Here is a 25,747-nt window from a genome sequence, read left to right on the forward strand (position 1 = left end):
TCACCCAGTAACGATGCCTGTGCCGGTAGCTTCAGATACGCTATCCCATATAGAAGAACCGCCGGCGGTTGTCTGGCAGGACAATATATGTTCATTGTCAACACGCTGCGACACGTCACTCGAGAACTCAGTTGCCCGAGGTACCAGTCCAACCGGTATCGAAACAACTGAATATACCAGCCGCTCAAAGCATATGAGGTCAAAGAACAAGCAGCTAAAACCCCCGGAACTGATAATGCAAGGACACAATCCATTATCCAATTTCCTGGAACTAGGAGCAGTATATATTTCCCAGGGACACAAGGAGAGCTGCGTAGTGCAAGCTCTATGGAAAGGGCTGAATGACCTTGACTTGCGAAGACATGTTGCAAAGGAGATGCCTGCTGACTTTGACCAATGGACCTGCAACCAGTTCAGCAACGTGGTTAGAGAGATTGAGACGCAGAAAGAGGAAATGAATAAGGATGCAGGAAAGATCAAGGCAAAGACGGCTGATGGTAGAAAGAAAAAAAGGCGTCGAGTCATTTCTGTGGTTTGGCCGGTGGAGGAGAATGAGGAAGAGGGCTAACCAGGTGAAAGTTGAGACATGGTGTCCAGAATATCTGATAAATTGAGTAAAATCTAACCTGGTAGTCTAACCTGTCCTGATTTAGATAGCAGTCAAATGGCAAAATGAATAAACAGACCCCAAAGGGAGCCATAGGTATATACCGCATCCCTAATTAATTTTCAGCAAACTCATATCTCCCTTCACGGTCTTTGACCATGACTTCTAGCCGTCCTTCTTCGATTTCCTTCCCATCAACTCGTACACCAGCAGTCATGACTTGGCCGTCCGTGACCTCTCCTACACCCTTGGGTGTACCGGTCAAAACTAAATCACCGGGATCTAGAGTCATCACCCTTGAGATATCTGCTAGCTGACGCGGGATTCGATAGATCATAAGTCCGGTGTTGTCCAATTGCTTGGAGACTCCATCAACTTCAAGATGGAGAGTGGCATTGTGCGGGTCTGGGATCGAAGATTTAGAGATGAGCGAACTGATAGGTGAGAAAGTATCGAAGCCTTTCGCAATTGACCAAGGAAGACCGGCGCGTTTAGCGGAGTCTTGGACATTCCGGGCAGTCATATCAATTGCAACGACGTAACCTGTAAATAAGTCGTGATAAGCGTTCATCCCGGTAGCCAGGTAAATTATGATTGCGACAATCTTGGTAGATTAAAGCAGCCATTATGACCGCGCTCTGCGAGTTTATCCAGCTATAGATCCCGCTCCTTACCTGCAATCGAGTCCAAAGCGCCCTTGATATCGTTTGGGCCATGATCCCGCAGCCTGGAGCCCATTATTAACCCCAATTCGACCTCATAATGCAGCTTGACGCCCTTCGGTCTCAAAACAGGTCCAGCTCCCGGGATAAGGATTGACGAAGGAGGCTTCAGGAAGAAGAAAGGCTGCTTCGGCTTGGAGTTCTTCAATTCGGCGATATGGTCCCTAGAGCAAGAAGCATTGTGTTAACCGCTGCGACGGAGATCAAGGTTATACAGGTAAAACATACGCATAGTTCCGGCCAATGCACACGACCTTTCTACAGTTAGCTCTGATAGAAGCCATGATTGTTGAATTGACTTGGCTGTTTGTTAGAACGACGCTGGCTTATCCCGAAACCCAGGGAACATAATGCCGAGGCCAAGGAATCTGCGTATGGCGGGGGATGGTTGTTCCGTTTTAGTTGGTAAGGTTGACTGAGGATATAACAACATCTGTCTGTCAATCTAACAAGAGACAGATTAAATGGATGAAGAGTATTTGCCATGATGCAGGTCGCTGGTGTGCTTTCTGATCTTGCCTCCCTGAGAGCTTGCGTACGTGTTGCCTGTTCCTAAGTTAATATAAATAACCACGCTATTGACCAACTGCGCATTAACATAAATCTCCATGTATAGGATCAATCAGACGCGCTCTCTTTGGTCAGCATACATAAAACTGTGCAGTGCTCCAAGTCAGCATCGTCTCAACTGGCAGACTCCAAATCCGGGCAAAGTCATGGGCAGTCTCAGAACCAGGACGTGCAGCGGGCAACGGAACTTATTGAGCTGCACAAGAGCATGAAGGAGCATCATATCTACCAGAACGGCGGAGTAGACCCTGGCCTCCGCCAGGCAAGGATGGACGTGGAGGGAGTGCTGAAGAAACTGAATCGGTCATGATATATGGGCGTTAGGAACAGAAATCTTCCACGGTTAATGATAATAGATAGCGCATGGCAGATAGCGGCATTCATGGATCGATATTCTACCTACGAGAAGGCTATATCATACTTCACCCCTTTGATATCCTAATGGCTAAATGGAGTCAGACCCCATATGTACGCTGGCCCATAAATTTCCATCGAATGCTACCTGCACAGCATCTTCGTATGTGGATTGTATAGATAGGGGTACAGATCCTATATCTGACCACTATTGAGCTTCCAATTACAGAAAGGGGGCTTTCGCTTCCTCTGTCCACTCAGTAATCTCAGTCTCATAGCCTGCCGCGCTATCATTCTAAAGTGCCATACATTATTTACACGAACGCACCATCCAAGGCGCGGAGTATGCGGGTGTTTAAAAAGTCACTCACTGTCAGCACAAGAACCGGGTATATAATTATAACATTTAAACGTTACATGATCGTCTAGCGGTAGACAAAAACCATTGCTGTTGATGGCTCGAGCCGGCGCTGTTTCTTATTTTTGAGTGTCTTGTATGAGACATACACTCCAGAAGCGGTTGCAATAAATCCCAATACACCAACGACTATACCCGCAATATCCCCAGCCCCCGATTTATTACCCGCTCCCGAAGTCTTGCTAGTATTGTCAGGTGGACTAGATTGATTCGAAGGCTCGGTAGGGGGTGTAGTCCGAGTTGGGGTATGACTAGCTAATAGGATATCAATTAGATATTATTTTTAGTTAACTCTTAGGCAAAAAGAATGGATATGAATAAAAATAGTTCAGCGATCAGAAAGGAGAACCTATTAGTTTAACCATAAGAGAAGTAAATGTAGTGAATATTCTTCGAGAAACAAGTATATCTGCCTCACCGGTTGTTCTATGTGCTGAAGGCTCACTCAAACTTGAATATCCTGCACTGGCGCAGTAATTTGTATAGATACCAACTGCCTGAGTAATATCGACTGCATTGCTTGAACAATCCTTGTTCACGCAGGATGAGAGGTAGGATGTAGCCATGGCCTCTAAGTCTGTTCGGCAGAAACAGTCGTTCATTATAGGGACAGGACAGCTCAGTTGAGACGCAATCAGGCGCCCAGGTTTATCACCTTCACCATCCACCAGCCGCCCAGGATTACCACCGATTTGAACACAGCCACGGGCACATTCGCGCAGTTTGCCATACTCTAATGCTTGATCAATTGACACTGGAGCATCGGAACGGACCGATGTACCAAGCAATAACATTGCGAGAGGGTAGGATATAACTGGAGAGCGCATGTTGGGTAAGCCAGGACAGAGCTGTCACCTGGACTGCGTACAAGCTCAGGGCGGCTGACTGCCGTATATATAGTATATTAAGCCACAGGACGGGCCCAGTTGACCGGCAGATGTACTAAATATAAACAATTATTCCGTTTCAATATTGAGTATGTACTCAGCAGTATATACCCCGTATGTCCATTTCGTATGTCCATTTCGTATACCCATAAGCTTATATCTTTTCTGTCCACGAGGCTGCGACGCCGTGTTTCTAGTGGTAATCATACATGCCAGAAACAGGGGCGGCACTGGGTATCTAACGCTGATCCCGTACATGGTGACGGACAAGTGCCATTCGAGATAGTGTTGCAGGCCCTCAACCTTGAGCCAGTCGGTCAAAGTGGGAGCCTCGAGTGCTTGCTCATCGAAATGCAGGGAGCACCCATGCTATTCTCAGCTCAGCCAGCTTTCAGATCCAATCATTGATACCTATATGGTTACTCAAGAGTCAGAATGGCTGAATGCAACCCAGCGACTAAACCTCGACATCGCTGCGTCGTTCGCAAGAATGAGATGTATATTGTTTCTGCGGGCGAGATGGCAATCCCACGCCATGGAGATTAAATAAGCTCTCCACTGCATCATTAGAGACCGCCCTGCGCAGACTTCTCGAGACAGTCGAACTGGTGTCTTTCAGCGTCCTTCATCAGGCTGCTTCGAGTTTCCCAAACGCCATGAGCTACTTAGACGGTCAGCTGCGCCGCATAAAGCCGAATAGCTGCAAGCTAAACAACATAAAGACAGAACCCTTGGACTATCTTTGTAGAGAGCTTGAGGTAGAAGTACCATATTTCATGATGGAGTTGAGTTCGACGCGCGCGTTAATTGAAGTCTCCGGGTTTTTGTTTCTCCGCCCGCGTTCTCGTGTGAGCTCAAAAACGCCGCGAAAGCCGCAAAAGAAAGAATGTTTAGATGACGAGAAGGTGAACTGAGATCCGGCTTTGCTCACTCCAGCTTCGTGGATACCGGCAGCCATTCGACATCTCCCATTGCGTGCATATCCGGGAACCCGACATTACCGCGATCATGGACGCCAAACTGCTCAAGTCGACCAAGTTTCCGCCCGAGTTCGCAAAAAAGGTGGACATGACCAAGGTCAATATTGAAGTGATGAAGAAGTGAGTGCTCGGAGGAGCTGCCATATCCTAACTAATGCTGACAGCTTGTGCTCCGGTCTAGATGGATTGCGGAAAAGATCTCGGTTATACTGGGAAACGAAGACGATGTTGTTATTGAATTATGCTTCAACTTACTCGAGGGCTCACGCTTTGTATGTTGTTTCTATATCTGTGTCGCTGCTATTGAGAGAGTCGCGTGGGCTAATATGTTCTATACCTTGCAGCCAAACATAAAGCATCTACAGATTAACCTTACCGGGTTTTTGGAAAAGGACACTGCGAAATTCTGCAAGGACCTTTGGAATCTATGTCTGAGCGCGCAAGATAGCCCTCAAGGTGTACCTAAGGAGCTACTTGAGGCAAAAAAGCTTGAATTGCTGCAGGAACAAGTTAGTTTTCAGATACATGGTAATCTTTATGCTTGCAGCTAACTTTAGTCAAGGCCGCCGCAGAGGAAGCACGTCGCCGCGAAGAAGCCGAACAGGCAAGGGAGCGAGACTTGGAGAGGATTCGACAACGGGAAAGAGACACTCGCGGCCGCGGAAGAAGAGGTCGTGGTGGGCCGTCACGAGGCATGGATCGTTATGACATGCGAGACTCACCTTCACCTCCTAGGAGGAGACGCAGCCCGCCCGATTATCGTGATGTACCCTCCCGCCGAGGTGCCGATATATACGTACCCGGCGGCGGTAGAGGCCATCGACGAGATGATAATAGAGGGCGCCGACTGTCAAGACAATCATCCAGTTCGCTCTCCCGGTCACCATCACGTTCTATTACGCCGCCCCGTGAGCGTCGGCGCGATAGGAGATCCCCGGAAAGACGAAGACGACGATCACTCAGTACCTCACGCTCACCGTATAGGCGCGACCGTGGCCGGAAAAGAGCCCGGAGCCCTATCCGTGACGACTCGAAGTCTCCATCCCGCTCGCCTTCCAGGAGAAGACGTAGAAGATCGCGAAGCGAAAGCTCCTCGTCTCCGCCACGTAACCGCAACTCGAAAGCTCGCCGCGCATCCTCATCACGATCTCTCTCGAGGTCAAGTAGTCAGGGTGATCGGAGAAGCCGACGCCCTCGGAGGAGATCCCCATCATATCAAGCAGGGCCTAGACGGGATGAACCCAGAGCTGATATTCCTAAAGATCGCAGAAGTCATGACGACCGCCGGCTAAGCCGAAGCCGAAGCCGAAGCCGCGGAAGAAATCGCCAGAGAAACTACTCGACCAGCAGCAGGTCGTCTGCAAACAGCTCGCGCAGCCGAAGTCGAAGCCGCAGCAGGGGTGATCGGAAGAGACATCAATCTATCGAAAGATATGCCCCAGCTGGGCGCAGATTGCGCAAAGATACTTCAATCCCCCCTCCCGCGCAAAAACGACAGAAGATAGCTGATTCAGAAGGAGAAACGGCCAGAAGTTCCCCTCAACCCGCCCAAGATAAAGCTACTAAAGATAATGACACACCGGATAGGCCTTCAGCTACTGACGAGGTGGGTCGATGAACATGTTGGTACTTTTTTTTCAAGTTTGTCGACAACGCTCCAGTGCATTTCAGAGTTATAATTCTCCATTCAAAAGGCTGACTGTCTGCGCTGGTAGCACCCACCACGGTCATCCAAATCACGTCTTACCTCGACCCAGCTTCAGGAACGGCTTCTCAAAGAGAAAGTGATAGCCCTCCGTCGATCGAGCGCAGAGAAAGCTGCAGTTAAATCGTCCTAGGTTCGAGCACAGGAAGGTAGTGTTTGGTCAGTCACTCTCTCGATCACACTGGCTAGAGCCCTTCTTTTCTTCGTGGCTAAAGCTTTGCTTGTGTTGTATCCTTCCCATTGAATCCTCCTTTTATCACTATCATCCGGGGGTATAGGACGATACTATGGACTCTTGGCGGCATGAGCTTATCTCTTATACGATATAATACCAACCGAAATAAATATTCCATATCACTCCTCATCTTGCTCTGTAATCGCGTTGAGTCGTATATCTTTAATTGCTGATTCGTCTGATATTGAGAAGTTGAGGTTGTGGTTGCCGTGGAAACGTTTCGTTTACCGTAGCTCACGTGGTAACCTCGACATCAACTTCAAAAATGCAGGATTTTGACCCTTGAACCACGTCGAAACGGTGTTAAGAGACGATAACGACGGCGACTTTCTTACAGAGTGTCAATCGATGAATATCAGCACAATCTATATCTCTTGCCATGGCTTCTCCGACCCCATTACCGACGGGTCACCGCAGATTCGTTCCCAGTTCACGCGTCGCATATCAACAACCGGCCTATGAGACCACATCTCAATCGCATTACAATTCGGAACTTCCTAGCATGATTTATTCAAAAGCAGAGGCGAAATCTCGCACGGCGCATGCAGATACTATCCCTCTTGCTGACAGTTCCGACGATGAAGCCCCAGAACCCATCGCGTTCAGCAAGTCCGTACTAGCTATACTTACGGATTCCCTACCTCAAGAAAAGCGAGAGGCGGCTGCCACATTACAGAACGGGTCATCAGGCAGGAAATGGGATGGAAATTCACCCCGCGGCAGTGAATCCTCGTCCTCTTCGCGAAAGGGCGGAAGTCGAGCAGAGTCATCCAATACTAGTAGAAATGATGGCACTGATGCTATTACCCCTGCCCCACGACAGCGCGTTGTCCGCATATCGCGGCCTCGATCCGGAAACCAAACACCCTCGCCCCCAAGAGCTTCGCCAGATCGCGAGGATAAATCTAAGGATGACAACCACCATGAATCATACTCTCCGTTTAGGCATAGAATGCCAACATCAAAAGAGGGTGCTACCTGCGAAAGAACTGGAGCAAGAAGCATGTTCAGACCAAGAAAAAGCGACGAGGTTATTGGAATGCAAAGCTCCATAAGGGTGAAGCGAGTTGGTAAACTTACTGGAGAATTTTTGAACGGTCCAGCCCGCAGGGGAATGCTACCTCGACGTAGCGAAGAGCAACAATACTATGAAAACGAAGAGCCCGTTAGCCCCTCAGATGCTGAAAAGGACGAAGAAGTACGACGCCGTACCCCTTCACTACCGACATATGAGCATTCTGCCAGGCTAGAAAGGCGCTCGCCCAGCGGATCAAACCATCGACAACTATCTCCAGTACGGGTCCGTACACCTCCACGCCAGCCACCTTACCACGATGAATCATACAGCAGAGAGAGCAAGTCGAAAGCTCCGCGTGTGTCAAGCCCAGTATATCCAACTCCAGGCATGGGAGCAATGTCTGGGTCCAATCCTAAGGAACTTGCTCCTCCAGCCGATATTCAAGCATACCATGTCCCTCCATTATCGCAATTTTCTGCGAGCCGTGACCAGGAAAACGAACCACCACCGACTTTCAAGAAATCTAAACCGCAAAGTTTCGATCTGCTCGATAGAGTCGACAAACATTCCCACCGACAAGACCAAAACCGGAATGCCCACAAATCTACTCCACAGGATTCTCACAGGAAACCACTGGGAAGCATGAGCACCAATGCTCCTACTCCGCACAGGGCCCCTCCACCGCCTCCAAAAATGACTGTTCTTGAAACAGCCACTGCAGCTGCAGGGGCATCATCATCCTCCAGCTCCCGAAGGAAAAAGGCGATCATTACCGTCAACAACAAAGCCTACACCCGATTGGATTGTATTGGTCGAGGAGGGAGTTCGAGAGTGTATAGAGTCATGGCCGAAAATTGCAAAATATTTGCCCTAAAAAAGGTGAACCTCGAGCATGTCGATCCCACCAATCTTGCTGGGTATAAAGGGGAAATCGACTTGCTCAAAAAATTAGAAAAGGTTGAGCGAGTAGTCCGACTCCTTGATCATGAAATAAACGATGAAAAGGAAACCCTTAGCGTTCTTATGGAAATGGGTGAATCTGACCTCCACACGGTGATAAGACTTAAAGTGAACGCCGAAGACTCGATATTCGACCCCTCCTTTGCGCGGTTTTACTGGAAGGAAATGCTTGAATGCGTACAGGCCGTCCATGAATACGACATCGTTCATGCCGACTTAAAACCAGCAAACTTCCTTCTCGTGAAAGGAAAGCTGAAACTAATTGATTTTGGAATTGCCGATACTATTGAGGATCATACCGTCAATGTCCATAGGGAACACCAAGTTGGCACCCCAAATTATATGGCTCCTGAAGCCATCATCGACTATAATGCCACTATCGGGCTCCCGTCATCGGCCGGAAAGATAATGAAGATAGGAAAACCTAGTGATGTATGGAGCTTGAGCTGCATCCTATACCAAATGGCATATGGCAGGGCTCCCTTTGGCCATCTAGCCAAACAAATGGAGCGTGTTTTATGCATTGCCAATCCAAAAGTGGCGATAGAATACCCGTCCACCGGTGTTGGCGGTGCCACAATCCCTCATAGCCTAATACGGACTCTTAAAAATTGCCTTCAAAGAGACCCCTCACTCCGCCCAACCACTACGCAACTGCTGAGTAGGTCGGATCAATTTATATATCCTCCTTCATATCCTGAAGGGGCAGTGCCTGTGACCCAGGAGGCCCTCGGAATGGCTATGACCAAGATAGTCAATCATTGTCGACTACACGGAGTTCCAAGGGATGAGGAAGTGGTAGGCTGGTCTGCTGGGCTCTTCCAGAAATTACAAGCCTCAGCTGAGCAAGGATACAACCTATAACATTCCCAGTGTTTACATGATTGATTGTTCCTGGAATATTCTTGGTGTTTAATGATGTTTGTTTGGGTCTGCAGACTTATGGCTTGATTTTTTGGAGTAGATGTTGGTGGTTTGGATTTACTATCTCGTTGGAGCATTGGTGACTTATCTTGTTTTACAGTTTTATATCCTCTCCGTTTTTGTCTTATTATTGGGAATTGCTTATACCAAAACGCCACCACGGACCTTTCATTTTAGCACCTAATAAGAAAACTGTATACCATCCGTCTCTCATTTCCTCAGGCATTAACATGCCTTCAGTGCGTAGCAGTCTTATCTACGTCACTGGCTTATTTGGTTGATCTGATAGGCTTGAATACGGGAGAAATACGCCCAATGACTTATGTTAATTCCATTTCGATAGGGAAATAAAAAAAATAATTCTCCAACGTAGGATATTGTACAGGGATGTGGAATAAAATACACAGTGCAGAAGAGGCTCAAAATCAGTATCCCCCCATCCTCAACACCTAATATCTAGCAAGAACAGCTGAAATAGCGATATAGAGCTCGGACGAGATATACTTATATAACCCAATCCAAATGCAAACGCTCATGACACAAAGGCATTTCACTCGACTATCTTAGCGCCCTCCGCAAGCAGCTCATCAACCTGCTTAACCTTGACATCCACCACCTTCAAAATCGTAAACTTGTGTTTGCTCTTAACTCTTCGTACGTGTCTCTGTCTCCTCTTGGTCTTCTCCTTGATCCGTATTGGTTCGGCCTCTACCCCCAATACTCGCACTCGGCATTCAAAGAGCCTTTCGTCAAGATACGGTGCCCCCTTCAACGTAAAGTCTCGCGAGCCGATATTCGATGCTCGGTTTAAACGGAGGACGTCGCCTGCCTGGACATTTGGCATGCGGAAGGGTAGTCGAAGCGTGTCACCGGCTGTGAGCAGGTAGGGTCGCGCGTGTAGGTGAGCGGTTATATAATGTGAAGGTTGGGTTGCAAGGTCTGGTAGAAGGGTCGTGATTGCGGGCGTGAGTTCTAGCGGGCTCGTAAATGTAGGCGGCACAGCTGATCTCGCTACTGGGATCGTGGTTGGAAACACTTCCGGAATTGAGCCTGGTGGGAGGTGAGAAAACGGCTCAGGGACTTCTGCCTCTTCCTGGGGAGGTATTTCGGGTTGTGTAGCTTTGAATTGAGCTCCTGCTATAGCTTGATGCAAACATGCTCGACTTCCGGCAAAAAAAGCCGGTGAACTTGTAGGAATATATGAGACTGCCCTCAATTCCCGGGCATTCCGGAAAACAGCCCTTGAAAACATCGTGAAAGGGTAAAGGAGCCTGGCGTGGAGGTTCAATTGAGACCGCTCGCTCTCTCTCTTCTCTTGCGCTCGTTCAATCTTCGAAGTTGAGAAATTTCACAAAGCATCTAAGTCATGTGATCTGGTATTTAACTCACGTGGTATATCAGCTTATCGGTGGAAAAAACATTGATGAGAATTTATGAGAGGGCGAGGAAGCAGACACACAGCGGCAACAGGGAGTCAAGATGGTAAGTTGGTGTTCATTCTGCCTGTTATATGCTTTGCGCTTTTAATACAAATTGCTAACTTGGGATAATAGCCGCAAAACGAGTTTGTCACCCACGCTCCGTCCTTTCCACAGCCATTTAGCTAATCAAAAATGCGGGCAGGTATATCGAGAGATGGACGAAGCAGCACGGGCGACGGTACGTATTGGATATTCTCTCCAATTTGGATTCTCCTTTCTCAGGTGGCCGGATATTGGAGTTGACGCTTTGAAATGCTGCAAAATGGAATTCCCGATTCTTGTGCTTTAGCTAACGTGAAGATGACAGCCTCGACCACGAGGAGCGCACCCGAAAGCGTATAGCCCGTGAATCGCACAAGCAGTCGCAGGACTCTCAAAATCTAAAGGGTCTACGAGCTAAGCTCTTCCACAAGAAACGCCATGCCGAAAAGATCCAGATGCGGAAACGCATCAAGGCCCAGGAAGAGCGGAATGTCAAGTCCTCGGGCGAGCCAAGCGAGCCATCCTCTACACCACTGCCAAATTATCTTCTCGACCGATCTCAGCCTACAAATGCGAAGGCTTTGTCCAGTGCTATCAAAGACAAGCGGGCTGAGAAGGCCGCCAAATTCTCTGTTCCCTTGCCCAAAGTTAAGGGTATCAGCGAAGAGGAGATGTTCAAAGTTGTCAAGACCGGCAAGAAAATTCAGAGGAAAGGGTGGAAGCGAATGGTCACCAAGCCCACCTTTGTTGGAGCTGATTTCACCCGTCGACCAGTCAAATATGAACGGTTTATCCGACCAATGGGTCTTCGATATAAGAAAGCCAACGTTACTCACCCAGAATTAGCGGTTACTGTGCAATTGCCTATAATTAGCGTGAAAAAGAACCCCCAAAGCCCTATGTATACACAACTAGGCGTTTTGACAAAAGGAACTATCATCGAAGTTAACGTGTCAGAATTGGGGCTCGTCACCACTGGTGGAAAGGTGGTATGGGGTAAATGGGCACAGATTACGAATAACTGTGAAAATGATGGGTGTGTTAATGCGTAAGTTCTATCCCTCCCCACATACCTAACACAGCGCATCGGCTAATGTGTTAAATAGTGTTCTTCTTGTTTGAAATACCCTGTTTTCGTTGTGGTGGTATCTCTCCCCACCCTCCCCGCGCCAGCAGTTGAGATCATGCCGAATTTCAATTTATATCCCCGGGCGTTCATGACGGCGAACTCGCGCCGCATTCTCGCGTAGTACAACCTTACCGGCAACAGATCAGGCAGAAGTAAAATCTCAAATCTTGAGTGAGACACGGGATGCGGGGGTCTGATAATTCTGTTATAGAATCTGGCGTTACGGAGAAAAGGCCCGGGTTGTTAGTAAAAGTCAAATCAGGATCGCAACCTAGAGTCAGCAGCAGATTTGATCAATCAATAGCAAGGATTTTTGATTTGCATACTGCTACATCCCTGCGAGCTCGCTTTTTTACTTAGATTCGAGTATTTATATCACAGTTCCAATATACCTGCCGGATCAAAACGATAACTCTATTGTCTATTACTTGCATATTGAGTAGAGTATACTTGATTGCTACTTTTCTATCTTTTGATGAAGGATGAGACATTGAACACATTTAACGAAAAGACAGAGGGCCAGCCCAAAAGCCCAGACGCCTAGATGCCCCGATTATATTAATAGACAAACAAGAAATTGATCGTTCACGGATCGTGACCTCCTCGTATACAGGGAGGGTAGCATCATAATGGAGCAATTAATCCACACCCAAAGGAATTTGGCATCAGACATGAATGTCGTAGCCGATTGAAGAAATTCTCAGCTCGGTCGAGGCTTCAGACGACCACAAGACTGGGCATGGTTGCGGTTGGTGCTCGCACTTGATGCAGATGCAGCTGGGGACACCAGCCCAGATATCGCAGATGAGGCACCAGGTCGAGGATTCGGTCCATTGAACCCCCGTCGGTGTTCGTACTCGTCAGAGCCGTAATAGTTATCACCAGAGTGCGGGTTACGGCCAGCTCCCACTGGCTGCTCGTAGAAATGGGCATGTCTGCTATCATGGCGATTCATCAAGCCCACACCCGGTGAGCGAGAGAAGGAAGACGAGCTGTTCATGAACTCTTGAAACTCCGGTTTACGCGGTTCATTTCGCAACAGCTTGGTCACCCCGTCGAGGCTATCTATAGCAAAGGTCAAAAATTCTGCATCTTTTCGGCTCACGCTCAATGTCCATCGATATTCACGTAGCCGGGCTCGGTAGAATTCTTCCTCCTCCTGTGTCTGTGCCGTCGTCCGCAGTAACACTCCAAATGCGCCAACGAGAGCGAAATTGGTGCTGGCAGCAGAAGGCCAGAATGCTCGCAAGTGAACAGGCCTCAGGCGGTTTACAAAATCCATGGCTGATATAAGACGGGTCTTAGCCGCTGACCGACAGATATGTGCGAGATAAGGGTCGGTGGTTTCTGGTGCTATAGACCGGATGATGCATCTGTGAAGGGTGATTTCGGTTGCGAAGTAGGCCAGGTGAAGTCCACCATTTGCTCCAGATCCCGCCACACAGTCGGAGTCTACTTTCAATTCGACGGGCAATTGGACAAACCAGTCCTTTAATTGGATTTGAAGCGGCTTTGCTTTTGATAAAATAAGATGGGTACGCTGTTCGCCAGCAGCAGAGAAATGTCGGGTGGCTTCGAGGGTATAAAACGATTCGATGATATCGGATAGAATTCTGGTCAGGGCAACGAACTGGCGGAAAAAGATGGGACCGAACTCAATGCCAGAGGGTGATGTAGGGGAAGGAAAAGGAACAGAAACATGAGAAGCAGCATGGGCTGCGGAACGTGTGGTATTATCAAAATCATCTATGGTCAAATCCATTACTGTCCAGTTGGACGAGAATATATGTGATGGTCGACCGTGCACCAAAGCACACCATTTATCTTGCATATATAAAGCCCACGCCAGTCGTTTCCTCAATCCCTTCTCCCAGAACTGCATCTGCCACTTGGAGCAGTCTTGGTGCAGGCCCAAATCGAATCCTGCTGTCACCAACTGGGCCATCAACCTTGGCGTGAAGAGAGAGGATTTCTGGGAGAGAAGCAGGCCGGCCTGGAGAGTGGGTAAGTCTGGTCTAGAAAGAGACTTGTTCAGATACTTAGAAACCAAAGCCTCGAGGCCAGCAGCATCTGGCGGGCGTAGCGTCTGTATTCCGGTTTCAGGTTCTAGCCATTTCAAGGCTACAAGGTACACCGTCCCTAGGAGAAGAGCCGAAATACCCTTCCGTGTTCTGTATGCACTTCGAAAACTGTCCTCGAGGATGATTGGGAACGTCGGGTGAAGATGTCGAAAATACTTGTCTACCAACGTCGGCCCAAAAGGGGTGACAAGATTTTCTACCGTTTCTAAGGAGACTGCAGAAGCATCAATCGCTGAAACATGTGTGTTTCTCGTACAGCCGCTCCCGCCTAACGAGCTTCGTATTCGAGCTGCGGCTATCTGGCTCTCGTCGTTCCAGTCCTGTGGGAGAAAGTCAAGAAATAGCGGCTCTAGCTCAGTGGCTATGCCGTTGTTACGGCAGGTTGGCGGTGTTTCCCGCGATGCATTAGTGTTGATAGAAGTCCGGCGTTGAGAGCCTGGCACGAACTCAGAGGAAGGGGATGAAAGGTCGTCCCTTGCTTGTCTATTAAATTGCAAATGCAATAGGTACTATATTAGCAACCAGTCTAAACCAGGCTACTCCTTTCTTTTCACGTCTAATGAGAGAAGGGGGGGAAATACAGAAAGAAATATTAAATGGGCAGCTACCTCTTTACAGGATCGATTACTCCTAGGTTGGAGCCATCATGCTTCCGCTTTCCTGCTTGGTTACTTATGTTGAATGTACATTCCTGACGATGGAAATCACACGAGTAACACTTGCTGGCGTTTTGTTTCATGGCACAACGGGTTTTTCTCTGGTAACAGGCATCGCATATAGTTGTGACGACATCGTTTGATGGGAAGGGGTCCGCCGGAGGCGAATTTGGGAGTGTGTTTGGTGGTTGAAGATGGGATGGAGGGCTTTCATCCGCTTGAGTAATGGGTATAGAGGATATGCGACTAATAGGATGATGTCGGGTTGATTGTTCCTGATGGTTTGTTGAGTTACCAGATCGAGGAATTCTGGGAGAATGGTGCTCGGGTTGCGGTCGAAACGACCGGGATAGACTGATGGTGGCAGCTGTGGCCATAGCAGGAAGGGTAAGGAGTGGTATTTATCGTCTATCTTGGTTATTTTTCGTCCCTAGGACCTTCACTAAGATAAATTTCCCTTTTTTCGTTCCAGTGTTCTAGTCTTCGTTGGTAGGGGTATATACTCTTTACAGAGACAATATCTTATGTTTGTTGAGGCAGAAGGAGATAGATACAAAGACGACCGAGCAACAGGCTTGAATGTTCCTGCTCAGCAAGATACGTTCCTAATGTCTTCAGTAGGGAGAACGAGGAATCAGTATTTGTCAGAATGTCCAATGAGTCCACTTTGATAAAGTATCTGAGATTGCATTAGTAGTATTCCTAGCCCGTTCTGGGAGGGTATTTGGAGAAGAGTGGCTCGGAGAGGAGAGAGAAAGAGAAGAGATGAAAAAGAGAGGAGAAAAGACGTTCAATTTCAAATCCTCCAAGCGTAAATAACTGGAGCAGAGCTTTTAAGCTTCCTTTGACACTATTCGCACGGGCTCCCAGCAAACAACTTTCTATATTACTATTATTAATGGGATCACAAAAATAGAGTTGAACGACATTATCCAGGACATAACAGGAAATATCTCCTAACGGCCCAAGCTTTTGCAGGTAGTTTCATAATGATTGATTCATTTAATTACCGGAGTTATGGCACAAAAGCGGTGCTGCAGGAGACAATACGGGGTACTGTGGTGTAGGCATGCCTGGGAATGTAACAGTTGTAATTCGAGTAGATAAGCATAACTGCTCCCATTGGATTACTTTCCTGCGCTAGCGACTAGGATGTCCCATCGTGCCAGTGAGCAGCGTGGGATTATCTAATTTTCGATACATAATAGCGCCCTTGGGCCCCTGCTGCCGAGGTATTTGCTGGCGGAGAAAGGCCGCCAGTGGTTTGAAGCTGTTTATAATCGCGAGAAATATTTCTTAGTCAGCATGGTTGATGTCCAATCAAAGTTGTCGGATAAGCTCAAAGGCTGCACACAGGCCACCCCTAAACCTTGAGGCTTAAATTTGATGCTATTCTTAGTATCAAGTGACGTAATGGCCGGTCAACCAGCTACTGTTTCTTTTGGATGCCGAAGGCTGGCACAGAACCACATTGTTATTATATACTCTAAAGGAGATAAATGCAGAAGAAGCAAGCGAATTAGAGGGACCGACGAAATGCACAAATTTAGGTGGGGGAAGAAGTAGAATAAGAGGAAGAGGAAGAATAGACCCTATACGTTGCATACGTCCATTTCAGTGTGGGAGGGCTATCCTGGTTAGCTATCTAGCGTTAATAACCGCCGGCCTTTCCCTTGGTACAGGACTCATATGTCTTCCACTCTCCGTATGTAGGGAAGTTGTCTAGGTCACCCTTAGCCAACGGCTTAACGTCACGTTTGGCAACACGGATCTCCAGGCCATGGCCGCCATTGGACTTGGCAACGTCCTCGGTTGGGATCACGGCACCGGCTTGGTCCTGGATTTTCCAGGTGAGGAATTTGGTGAGGACGGGAACAACGATATGTTCGTCCAATCCGAGGATGGTGCTAGTGGACAGCAAGGCAGCAAGGGCGGGCGAGAGCGGAATCTCACCACAGACGATGCTAGGGTCCGCCATACCCATTCCATGAACGAATGTTCCGTAAGATCCGACCAAGTTGGGGGCATATCTCCAGGTGCTCGAGTCCTTTGGTGCGTCTCCCATGAAGAAGTGGATGCTGAAGGGTCTGGCCACGGCGGCTCTGTTGATTTCATGTTAGAATACTTTCATCCCACTAGTCACCTCTTTTTATCATCCTCGTATAACTTACTTGTTGACCCTGATTTTGATAACCCACTGTTTCTTCATGTTGTTAATACCCCATTCATCGAACTTTTCCAAACTTTTACCAATGGAGTCTCCGATCGCATCGATCATGTTAAAGGCATTGTCCAGTATATTATCAACGTCTGGCGTAGTGTGACCATGACTGTAGTTTTCGCCTTCGCCGTAACCTTCAGATCTGTGGGCATGGGAGTGTCTTGATGCTCGCTTCGCAACATTGTTGCTAGAGTCAACTCTGTTGGTTGGGTTGTATAGAGCATTAACATTTCGTCGGACGTTAGCCTGGAGCTGTTGTTTGCTGACACCCCAGTCTTCAATTTCGGGGTAAGTGTATCCGAAGGTTCGGGTATATCGTGCTGAGTTTGCGGTGTAGTAGGTATTATCATTTGCGTGGAATGGGTATAATGCTGCACATTAGTAGAATTTAGTATTGAGCATCACATCTCCTATTAGTGATAAAAAGGTACTTACGTGAGTTACCGTCTTCAATGGTGCCTGGTTGAGTGACGTAGCCTCCACCACGGTTTGGTACAGGCTTAACGTATGAATCAGGATTGATAGCTTGCCATAGGGCAATCAAGCGGTCGACATTTCTTTTCAAAGTTAGCTTTCAAGTCTGGCTTAGTACTGGTAATAAGTGAAGCACTCACGCATGATGAAGCCAGAAAATCGGGTCATATGCAGACCATGGGATGTAAGTCATATGTCCCTCTCCTCCTACCAAGCTGTGGACGTATCCGTGGACGGTCTCAACGTTGTTGTAACCTTCCTTGTTTGGCAATGCCTGGGTTGAGAAGGTGCTGTAGTCCTTTTCACCAGAGAGAAGCTGGTACACACTTGATCTGAGTCTATATAGAACGAAATAGCAACTGTTAGCAAAACACTATCAGTAGGCGAATTGGGTCTCCTTACGATGCACCGTTGGATCTCATAGCTCTTATGGCCCTGTTATTCTGAGACTCTCCTCGAGAATCGGGGTATCGAGTAGAATGCGACAAAGATGTGAACTGCAACCATTATTAGCAACGTTAGTACATAATTTAGGTTAATGGTCAATGCGAAACGTACCGAGTCACCGGCCGGGAAACCCTTTTGGACAGATGGATCAAATTTGTACTGGTATAGGGGGCTGTCGACACTCTGCATGCCTGTAGGAGTGTTGATGTTGATTTTCGCGGAGGACATAGAACGGGGAATATCGGGGTTGCTTGCCCAATCCCAGTATGGGATTCGAAGGGTCTTCGCAGCGGCGACGTATTTGGCACGGACATTCGCAGGGTAAGTGGCGGCAATTCTCTGTGCATGTGTCCAGATCATTTCCTAATATTCAATCTATGAGCCTTAATACATTAAGGTTATTCTGCACGGTTCAATTCCACTAACCTCATGAATAGCAAGATAGGGTCTGTGCCAGAGAGGGAACAGGGTTGAGTCGTGCAAACAGTATCCCTGCTGCCTGGAGGATTGCATACCGCCGTCCCATGGTCCATATGGCAACCCGTGGACACCTGTATGGATTTGAAAATATGTTAGCAGCCGAAAGAACGACGGGGGCGCTCTTGGCTAGGCCACCTACTGGCGATGGAAAAGTGGCTGCGAATATCCTTCTGATCACTGTACTGGAATGCACGGAGAGCTTGGATATAGAGATCGAAACCAGGACCAGAGAACTCCCAGGTCGCAAGGTTTTGACGCGCCGGTCTTTGACCAGTCCTCTGGTCAACTCCAGCCTGAACACCCCTAATTGAGACAGTTGCGAAAGCTGGAAGTGCTGTGCATAGCAAGAAGTAGAGGACAGTAAGTCCTCTCCATAGAGAACCCGCCATTTGAACGGATTATTCCCCCCTTAGGAGTGAGGTGATCTCAACCAAATAATAACCAATGAATGAAGGAACTCAAAACAGTAATTAAATAATATATATATATAGAAAGGGTAACGAGTGAGGTAAATGTGGAAGAGAATATGATTCAAGGAGAGAGAGAAGGAAAGTAATTTGCTATATAAACGAGGGAAAGCAGGGAGACGAAGAAGGAACAGAGATGAAAGGGAGCAAGTCCGTGCAAGACGAAGTGCAATGGTCTCGACTAGCCCGTAGATTTCGGAGACCTAGCTCCAGTGTTGAGCCAAGGAGAACGGTATCTGCGTTGGGGCTTAAAAATTAAGACATTCGATTTGGGGCGTTAGCGATATGTGATAATTGCGGGTAGTATCCTGCTGCAAGGACTCTAAAAATAATACCCCTTATGGACAGGACGCGCTGCGTTCAAGGATCGCCGTGGCGGCAAGGTACATGCAATGTACTTCGTACTATGTGACTAGTATTCGTTTAGCGACCCAGGGCCGTGGAGAAAAAGAGCTGTCAGGGAGCGAATTAACTCTCTTATGTTTTCCGGAATTGGATCTTTGCAACTCACTTTCATATTACCACCATTTAACTGGAGTACGCTGTGCCTTGCTTTTTCCCCCTCCCTCAAAACGTATTGACAACCAGGCCAGGGTTGCTTTGTACTGGGAATGGGCCCAAACCGTCCAACTCGTATCCTGTGCCAATTCTGAGACCGCTACCAGTACTCCATCTCCTCAGTAGTACTCCGTACATCCGAATAGTCGAAGCTGGGTACGGGGTATATCCAAGGGTGATGACAACAAGATGGAGATTCCAACCTTGCTAGTAAACAAGCCTTCTTTAATCTGTTCGACCCGCTGACAATGCCCACCAAATTTCCCCGCTAGGGGGTCAAGGGCCACGAAGTCCCAAGATCGGTGAATGTAATCTAATACTACCCCTGTTCTAGCGCCGCCGGCTGTAGATGTGGGAAGGTTTCACGGTTGATAATTGGACCTTTGTGCCGAAGGCAAATTTTTTTTTTTTTTCAAACTTCAGACATGGAAGTCGGATGAAGTCAAAAGATATTGCATATTTCCCCTGTTTTAACCTGCGGGAGAAATAGGCGAGCATGATGTAATGCAAGCAAAGATGGAATCAACGTCTCGCACATCACAGAATTTTTGTTGCATGACTTGCCCATCTAGGAGGCTAAGAGGATCGTCTTCGACGACGCGTATGTTGGCGGTTAAAAGGGGTAGGCTACGAGGCGTTAACTTGTCGGTATGGCGCCGGTGTCGCCCGATAGCAGGTGCAGCTGAATGGCCGTTGGTTTATGGAGTTATGCGCAAAGCACTAGTTCCTCGTAGTATGAGTTGCCACAATAGTACGCGGGGAATGTGATGTGGTGGTTATCACATTTGCCATGCACAAGGGCACAAACTTGATATCCAGATACGTTTGGCGGATGGGATTCTAGCGAGTCGTGCTAACTGCAAGATCGTGTCACCAGCTTGCTTGCCGTGCATCTCCGGAGACACAGGAATCCTGGCAACGATCAAGGGCCCCCTATCGTCGTATCTATCCGGCGCATCCATTTCGAAGTGTGTGGCACGAGCAGGAATAAAAAAGCAAAAACTAATAGCCTCCCTGCGGGAGATGATGTGCAAAGGAAGCGACTTTGCTTTTTCCTCTTAGTCCCTTGTTTCCTCGTATGCGGCGACCGATCACTGCGACGCTAACAATGGCTAGAGCGTGCGTGTACCTTGAAGATTGAAGATTTGAGGCTGGAGCTGAAGTTGAAGCTGAGTTGGCAGAGGTGATGTTACAGAATTGAGATGACCAGTTTGCCGTTGACATGGCAGCGCTAAACACCGCGCATACGTAGTATAGTTGCACATCTATAGCACAGCTCCAACGCTACCCAACCGCCGCTATCGTCATGGTGTTTCTTGATATACCTCTAGTAGTCGGGGATAGATATGTGCCGGGGTACCGAGGGTGGAATGCGCGATCTCAAATTTGACCCTGCACGATAGCCACAAGCTGCTTGTCTTACATCTGTGCAACAGCTGCCGCAGGCCTAGATACTGATTGTGCAGGCTGCATCCTTTACATGGCTCCATGGCTTGATATCCCGCTCTTTGACGTGCGGAACGCAAGACAAAACACGTCAGGTATCCGACGCATGGCCCCCAAGCGAGACATCCATATGGTGTTGGCTGGTAAGGAAGAGGACGCCGCAGGCGCTTCGGGGAATTTACTTGCGGTAGGGACGCATCCAGGGTAGGGGCCATGGTGGGTCGTGGATGATCGGTTGCTTGAGAAAATCAAGTTGCAAAATAATATATACACCGGCTGCCATCCTAGCACAGTCGACAGAGCTCGTATCGCCCCGGGTAGGTCGGTCGTGGACACCACTTGCATTATGTTGACAGGGAAATTATAAATCTTTGAAAAAAAAAGAGGATGGACTTCTGTAGCCTGGGTCGACGGCTTGTCGCATTACCATGTCCATAGTAGCCACAGGTACCACACAAGGGATATCCCACCCACCCACCTTGTAGATGACACGAGCTCATCTCGAAATACCTGGATGGGGCGTCGAGTTGCCCGGTTAGAGAGACCCCTCTCCAGGGAGATATCGGCCATCCCATGGTAACTATCATCCAGGAATCCCCACCCGGGCCGTCGTGATCTCGTGTTATCGCTAGACACAGTCGTTGATGCAGCGGAACCTGCAACCGCACCGTCTCCCTCCCCAGTGCCTCCAACGGTCTGGACCGGTTTGAAGCCACGGGGCTCGTAGGGCAGAGTCGTACTCGCAGCCCTGCTTCGGGTCACAGAATAGGATCCGCCGATGGAATTGGATGACGTCGTTGAGGTTGATGCAGCGGGGAACTCGGTCGAATGTGGATAGTAATCATCGGCGGACCGCTGATGGACCAAGGGCAATATGGAGTCAGTCGCAGGAGAGCCCCCCGCTTTCTGGTGGAATGCAAGCGAAAGAGCGCGAACGAGGAGTATCACTACTGTTAGGACGAGGATGTAGCCATATCGAATGAAAATTGCGATTTGATCGGGGAGCAAACACATCTGGTTTTGCAGCGTCTGCGAAGAGCCAGACGGATCAAGTGCAATGCCTGTTTTTGGATCAATCGGATTCCAAAGCGCTGCAAGCTGGACTGCTGGGCGTCTGACGCTCATCGCCAGAGACATACTCTTCACCGTGATCTCCTTTGGAGCGCCGCTGAATTCACGATGGGTGATTTCACAATAGTCGTGGTCGTCCCCGGAATATATTTGCATCACCGGCCCTGCCTTGGCCATTATCTCATTGGATATCACTGTTGTTAGGACATTCTGATATTGATACCCCTTACTGATCTGAATGGCGTTCCTCTCATCCTTCTCTGGCAGAGGATCGGTCGACGATGGAGGCCAATGCTCTCGGAGAGGTCCACAGGGCGTATGAGGCTCCCTGTATAATGGCACATGGGTAAGAAGAATTGTTGGGAGCTGTGTTTCGGACTTTGGAGCAACGGAATCTGCCTTCTCTCCAGTTAGAGCAGATAGCTCCTGCTTCAAAGCGCTCTGCTTTAATGTCTTCAGGTTGTTGAGAAATTCCTCGGTTTCCCTCCATATCTCTTTCATCTCTTGATTCCCGGTGTTCGAGCCTCCAGTCTCCGGATGTTCCTGGTCCATTGCGCTGAACGACACGGAATCAATGGACACAATGGTGTGGTTCCCTACAATATCCACTCGGTTTGACTCGCCAAACATCGATCGAAATCTGTTGACAACCGGCATTTGCACAAGGTTCCCAAATCCAAAGTCATGATTTCCCGGCAAACCAGCCACCATCTTTCTCCCTCCGTGGTTTGACGATGTTCCCTTCCCGCCTAGGCTCCATGTATCGAAGAATATCTTTGAAAACCGCTTGTAGTCTTTCATCCAGTAATCGTTCCCATAATTCTTAAATCTAGGATCAGGACTAGAATATCCCTCCGTTCCCCATTCCCTGCCTCCATCGAAAAGGTCCCCAAGAAAGAATGTACTATCCGGCTGCAGGTATTCCTGGAGTAGCGAATGTGTGCGGTAGAGATATAGGTCGGTGTAGAACTCTGTCAGCGATGACAGCGGCCATGGCCGGCCAGGATAGGTATGTGCATCGATAAGTTGCGGATCTGCAATGAAAGCAACATGGTGAGGCGTGGCGCTTGCTGGCTATTACAGCTGTTAGTTAAAAAAAAAAAAGAGGGATATAACCATCGAGGTAAACCATGAACTAACCCAATGCTCCCATTTATTCCAATCACACGCCCTTAAGCTCTCTCTAAACGCCGTCCTTTCTCCCCACCATAGCGTGAACCCCCAAAGTAAGACCAAAGCAGTCCGCACATTAAGGAACAGCCGCAATATAGCCCGTATCCCTCCAGGCCGACCGTTTCGCCTTGTTGCGCGAGAATATGCAGTTCCGACGAAAGCGATACGAGCTCGAATCCTATCCGCCCCCCATTTAAAAACTCCAGGTATCCGTTCGTATATCTTCTCGAGCGTGCTTGGTTCAGCGAAGGGATTGCGGCTGGAATGGTCGGCATTAAACAATGCCATGTTTGAGCTGTGTAAAAATAAAAACAGCTATATAACGAATGATGTGTAAAAAGAGTATGAACCTGTAGCCTCACATGGCTGATATCCTATCCCTTCTCCCTCTGCCAGCCCGTACCGTACCTGTTGAGATAGATAAAATGGTTGTGGTGGACGTTTGGAGATTCGTCAGGCTCCGTCAAAAGAAAGCGTTGAACAAGCAAATTCCCCAATGTAGATGGTCACGTGCTACGTACCCCCTTATCGGAGATAGAGAGAACTCGGAGATATAAACTAGATGTTAAGAGTTAGGATGTTGAAAGGAAAAAGCACCGTACGGCGCGCTGAATTTTGGGTACACTAGCCTGATAAAAGGGCATAACCTGGAGCCAAGGAAAATATATCTATGTACAAAAGAGGGTTGGGGATTGAAAGAACGTATGGGAAACCAAAACAGTCAAGCTTCAGGAGAGTATTCAGGTGTAGCCACAGGAAGCGCCCTGATATTATGTCCAAACTAATGCATAATGCAGTTGGAAGAGCCAAAAATACAAGAAACCAAAGCTGTAGAAACTATGAGATAACGGAGCTAACAGGAAATGTTGATAATGATGGTGTGCGTATGCAAGGGCAGCATCTATACCGAGGGGCAACACTGACGACCAGGAGCACAATCATCGCCACATTCAAGGAGACAAGATTCGCTGGCGACGGTAGTAAGCTGAGAGCTGCCGGGTCTTACTGAGGCTCCGTCCAAATCACTTCCCGGGTGGAACTCAGGCTGGATCGTCGACGAATGAATTCCATAGGCATGGAGGCACTTCCTAACCTGTCTTGCGAGCGACATGTAGCGATCTGATCCTTCTCCCTTAATGTCAAAGCTGACCTGGATGTGGAGGGAGGCAACTAGTTTGGTATCGCTGAGCTGCCATACATGCAGATGGTGACAGCTGATGATGCCCGGCAGCTGTTCGACGTCCTCGATGATATGGTCGATGCTAAGGCCGGCAGGAACTGCCTGGAGGAGAATCCGGGAAGCAGCCTTGCAGAGTGGGATGGCGGAACAGAGGATGATTACGGTGATGAGGAGCGAGATAGCGGGGTCGGCGTAGAAGCGCCATGGGTATTTGGTAAGCCAGATAATCAAGGCCGAGACGATGACGCCGATGTTACCGAGGGCGTCACCCATGACGTGCAGGAAGACGCCTCGCATGTTCAGGTCGTGTGAATGGCCGTGTGAGTGTCCTCCTCCATGTCCGTTGGCGGCATCGTCCTTGGGTTTGGCGTGGTTGTGTTCGTCGTGGAGATCGTTGGTCTTGCGCTTGCGCGGGTTCGCAGTAGCAGCATATGGTGTAGTTCCGTTGCCATTGGGGAGTAATCTGGACTCTTCCGACTGTCGAGTGCCTTCTCTTTCAGATTCCTCCGTATCCGGCGAGTCGTCTTCAAAACGGCTGGCTTCAATCACATCCTGGCGCAGGCTGGCTGGGTGGCCGTTGATATCTTCGACATCTCTGAATCCGCGGGATGCAGTGCTGTAGCGTCGACTCTCCCGACTAAGACGGCTGATGGATGGATGATGCCTGGAGTGACGTTTGGAAGAAGGAGACTCGGGCACTGTGATATCGGAGTACGTCCCAAGCACGTTCTCGGGCATCACGCTGGCGACGCTGCCGCCCTGGTCTGCGATAACTCCGGTGTAGCCCTGCTCGGCTGACTGGATGGGCTCTTCGGCATGGCTGTGGCCGCCGTGGGCGTGAGAATGGTCATGGAAGAGGAGAAGGCCGAGGATGTTCGAAAAGAGGCCGAGGGCGCCGACAATGCAGACGAGCTTGGGGTGCTGGACTTCCTGGGGCTCGACGAAGCGGTTGATCGCTTCAAGGAAGATGGATAGACACAGCGCAACGAGGAACACGCCGTTGATCAGGGCACCCAGTGTTTCCGCCCGTTGCCACTACACATCCATTAGCAGTGATACTTGTATAGATAGGTAATAGACTCACCCCGTAGGTGTACATCTTGGAGGACTTTTCATTGGCGACCCTGACGGCCCATAGTCCGACCAGCAGCGAAAGAACATCATTTAACTGAAACAGGAGTTAGCAAAGCGTATACCGACGACGACTGAGCGAGAGCGCATACCATATGAAAAGCATCTGCAACAAGAGCTAACGAATGGACGGCATAACCTGGATAAAATGGATAAATTAGTATTAACTCGTGTCGAATCAGACACGTCGTCTCATACCAACACTTAGTTCGATAAAAAAGAATATAGTATCAATGATAAGGAGGATAATGATCCTCTGCGACTTTGTCAACCCCATCCTGCGCACAGCAGCTGGTATCAACGTCAATTGCACAGCGTACGGTCGGAGTCGATGGCAGTTGAGGTCGAGAATGTCGAAGGTCGATGTGAGTCGTGTTGAGTTCGTGAAGC

At 48.7% G+C, this 25,747-nt stretch overlaps 8 protein-coding genes across 8 annotated transcripts; 3 read left to right on the plus strand and 5 right to left on the minus strand.

The window, feature by feature from the left end:
• Positions 1-722: 722 nt before the first annotated feature.
• On the minus strand, positions 723-1,613 carry GIQ15_04363 (uncharacterized protein; the record flags this gene model as incomplete). Its single annotated transcript, XM_033551780.1, has 3 exons — positions 723-1,150; positions 1,282-1,493; positions 1,558-1,613. The coding sequence occupies 3 exons, from the start codon at positions 1,611-1,613 to the stop codon at positions 723-725; spliced, it is 696 nt and encodes a 231-aa protein (XP_033405510.1).
• Positions 1,614-4,566: 2,953 nt separating this feature from the next.
• On the plus strand, positions 4,567-5,830 carry GIQ15_04364 (uncharacterized protein; the record flags this gene model as incomplete). The annotated part of the gene is made up of 4 exons (XM_033551781.1): positions 4,567-4,658; positions 4,720-4,810; positions 4,883-5,047; positions 5,096-5,830. The coding sequence occupies 4 exons, from the start codon at positions 4,567-4,569 to the stop codon at positions 5,828-5,830; spliced, it is 1,083 nt and encodes a 360-aa protein (XP_033405511.1).
• A 1,027-nt stretch (positions 5,831-6,857) lies between these two features.
• GIQ15_04365 (serine/threonine-protein kinase MPS1) lies at positions 6,858-9,003 on the plus strand (the record flags this gene model as incomplete). Its single annotated transcript, XM_033551782.1, has 2 exons — positions 6,858-8,888; positions 8,953-9,003. The coding sequence occupies 2 exons, from the start codon at positions 6,858-6,860 to the stop codon at positions 9,001-9,003; spliced, it is 2,082 nt and encodes a 693-aa protein (XP_033405512.1).
• Positions 9,004-9,930: 927 nt separating this feature from the next.
• GIQ15_04366 (YmL49) lies at positions 9,931-10,632 on the minus strand (the record flags this gene model as incomplete). Its single annotated transcript, XM_033551783.1, has 1 exon — positions 9,931-10,632. The coding sequence occupies one exon, from the start codon at positions 10,630-10,632 to the stop codon at positions 9,931-9,933; it is 702 nt and encodes a 233-aa protein (XP_033405513.1).
• A 361-nt stretch (positions 10,633-10,993) lies between these two features.
• On the plus strand, positions 10,994-11,965 carry GIQ15_04367 (60S ribosomal protein N; the record flags this gene model as incomplete). The annotated part of the gene is made up of 3 exons (XM_033551784.1): positions 10,994-11,039; positions 11,162-11,891; positions 11,950-11,965. The coding sequence occupies 3 exons, from the start codon at positions 10,994-10,996 to the stop codon at positions 11,963-11,965; spliced, it is 792 nt and encodes a 263-aa protein (XP_033405514.1).
• A 707-nt stretch (positions 11,966-12,672) lies between these two features.
• GIQ15_04368 (nitrogen regulatory protein OTam) lies at positions 12,673-14,459 on the minus strand (the record flags this gene model as incomplete). The annotated part of the gene is made up of 2 exons (XM_033551785.1): positions 12,673-14,373; positions 14,430-14,459. The coding sequence occupies 2 exons, from the start codon at positions 14,457-14,459 to the stop codon at positions 12,673-12,675; spliced, it is 1,731 nt and encodes a 576-aa protein (XP_033405515.1).
• A 1,901-nt stretch (positions 14,460-16,360) lies between these two features.
• Positions 16,361-18,720, minus strand: GIQ15_04369 (tyrosinase; the record flags this gene model as incomplete). The annotated part of the gene is made up of 8 exons (XM_033551786.1): positions 16,361-16,811; positions 16,881-17,301; positions 17,366-17,487; positions 17,545-17,742; positions 17,807-17,901; positions 17,963-18,190; positions 18,278-18,402; positions 18,471-18,720. The coding sequence occupies 8 exons, from the start codon at positions 18,718-18,720 to the stop codon at positions 16,361-16,363; spliced, it is 1,890 nt and encodes a 629-aa protein (XP_033405516.1).
• A 2,505-nt stretch (positions 18,721-21,225) lies between these two features.
• GIQ15_04370 (cell division control protein 1) lies at positions 21,226-25,634 on the minus strand (the record flags this gene model as incomplete). Its single annotated transcript, XM_033551787.1, has 7 exons — positions 21,226-22,947; positions 23,014-23,341; positions 23,568-23,604; positions 23,971-25,261; positions 25,311-25,394; positions 25,450-25,496; positions 25,556-25,634. The coding sequence occupies 7 exons, from the start codon at positions 25,632-25,634 to the stop codon at positions 21,226-21,228; spliced, it is 3,588 nt and encodes a 1,195-aa protein (XP_033405517.1).
• Positions 25,635-25,747: the final 113 nt, after the last annotated feature.

Source organism: Arthroderma uncinatum, assembly GCF_011692745.1.
Source record: "Arthroderma uncinatum strain CBS 119779 chromosome Unknown scaffold3, whole genome shotgun sequence".
NCBI lineage: Eukaryota > Fungi > Ascomycota > Eurotiomycetes > Onygenales > Arthrodermataceae > Arthroderma > Arthroderma uncinatum.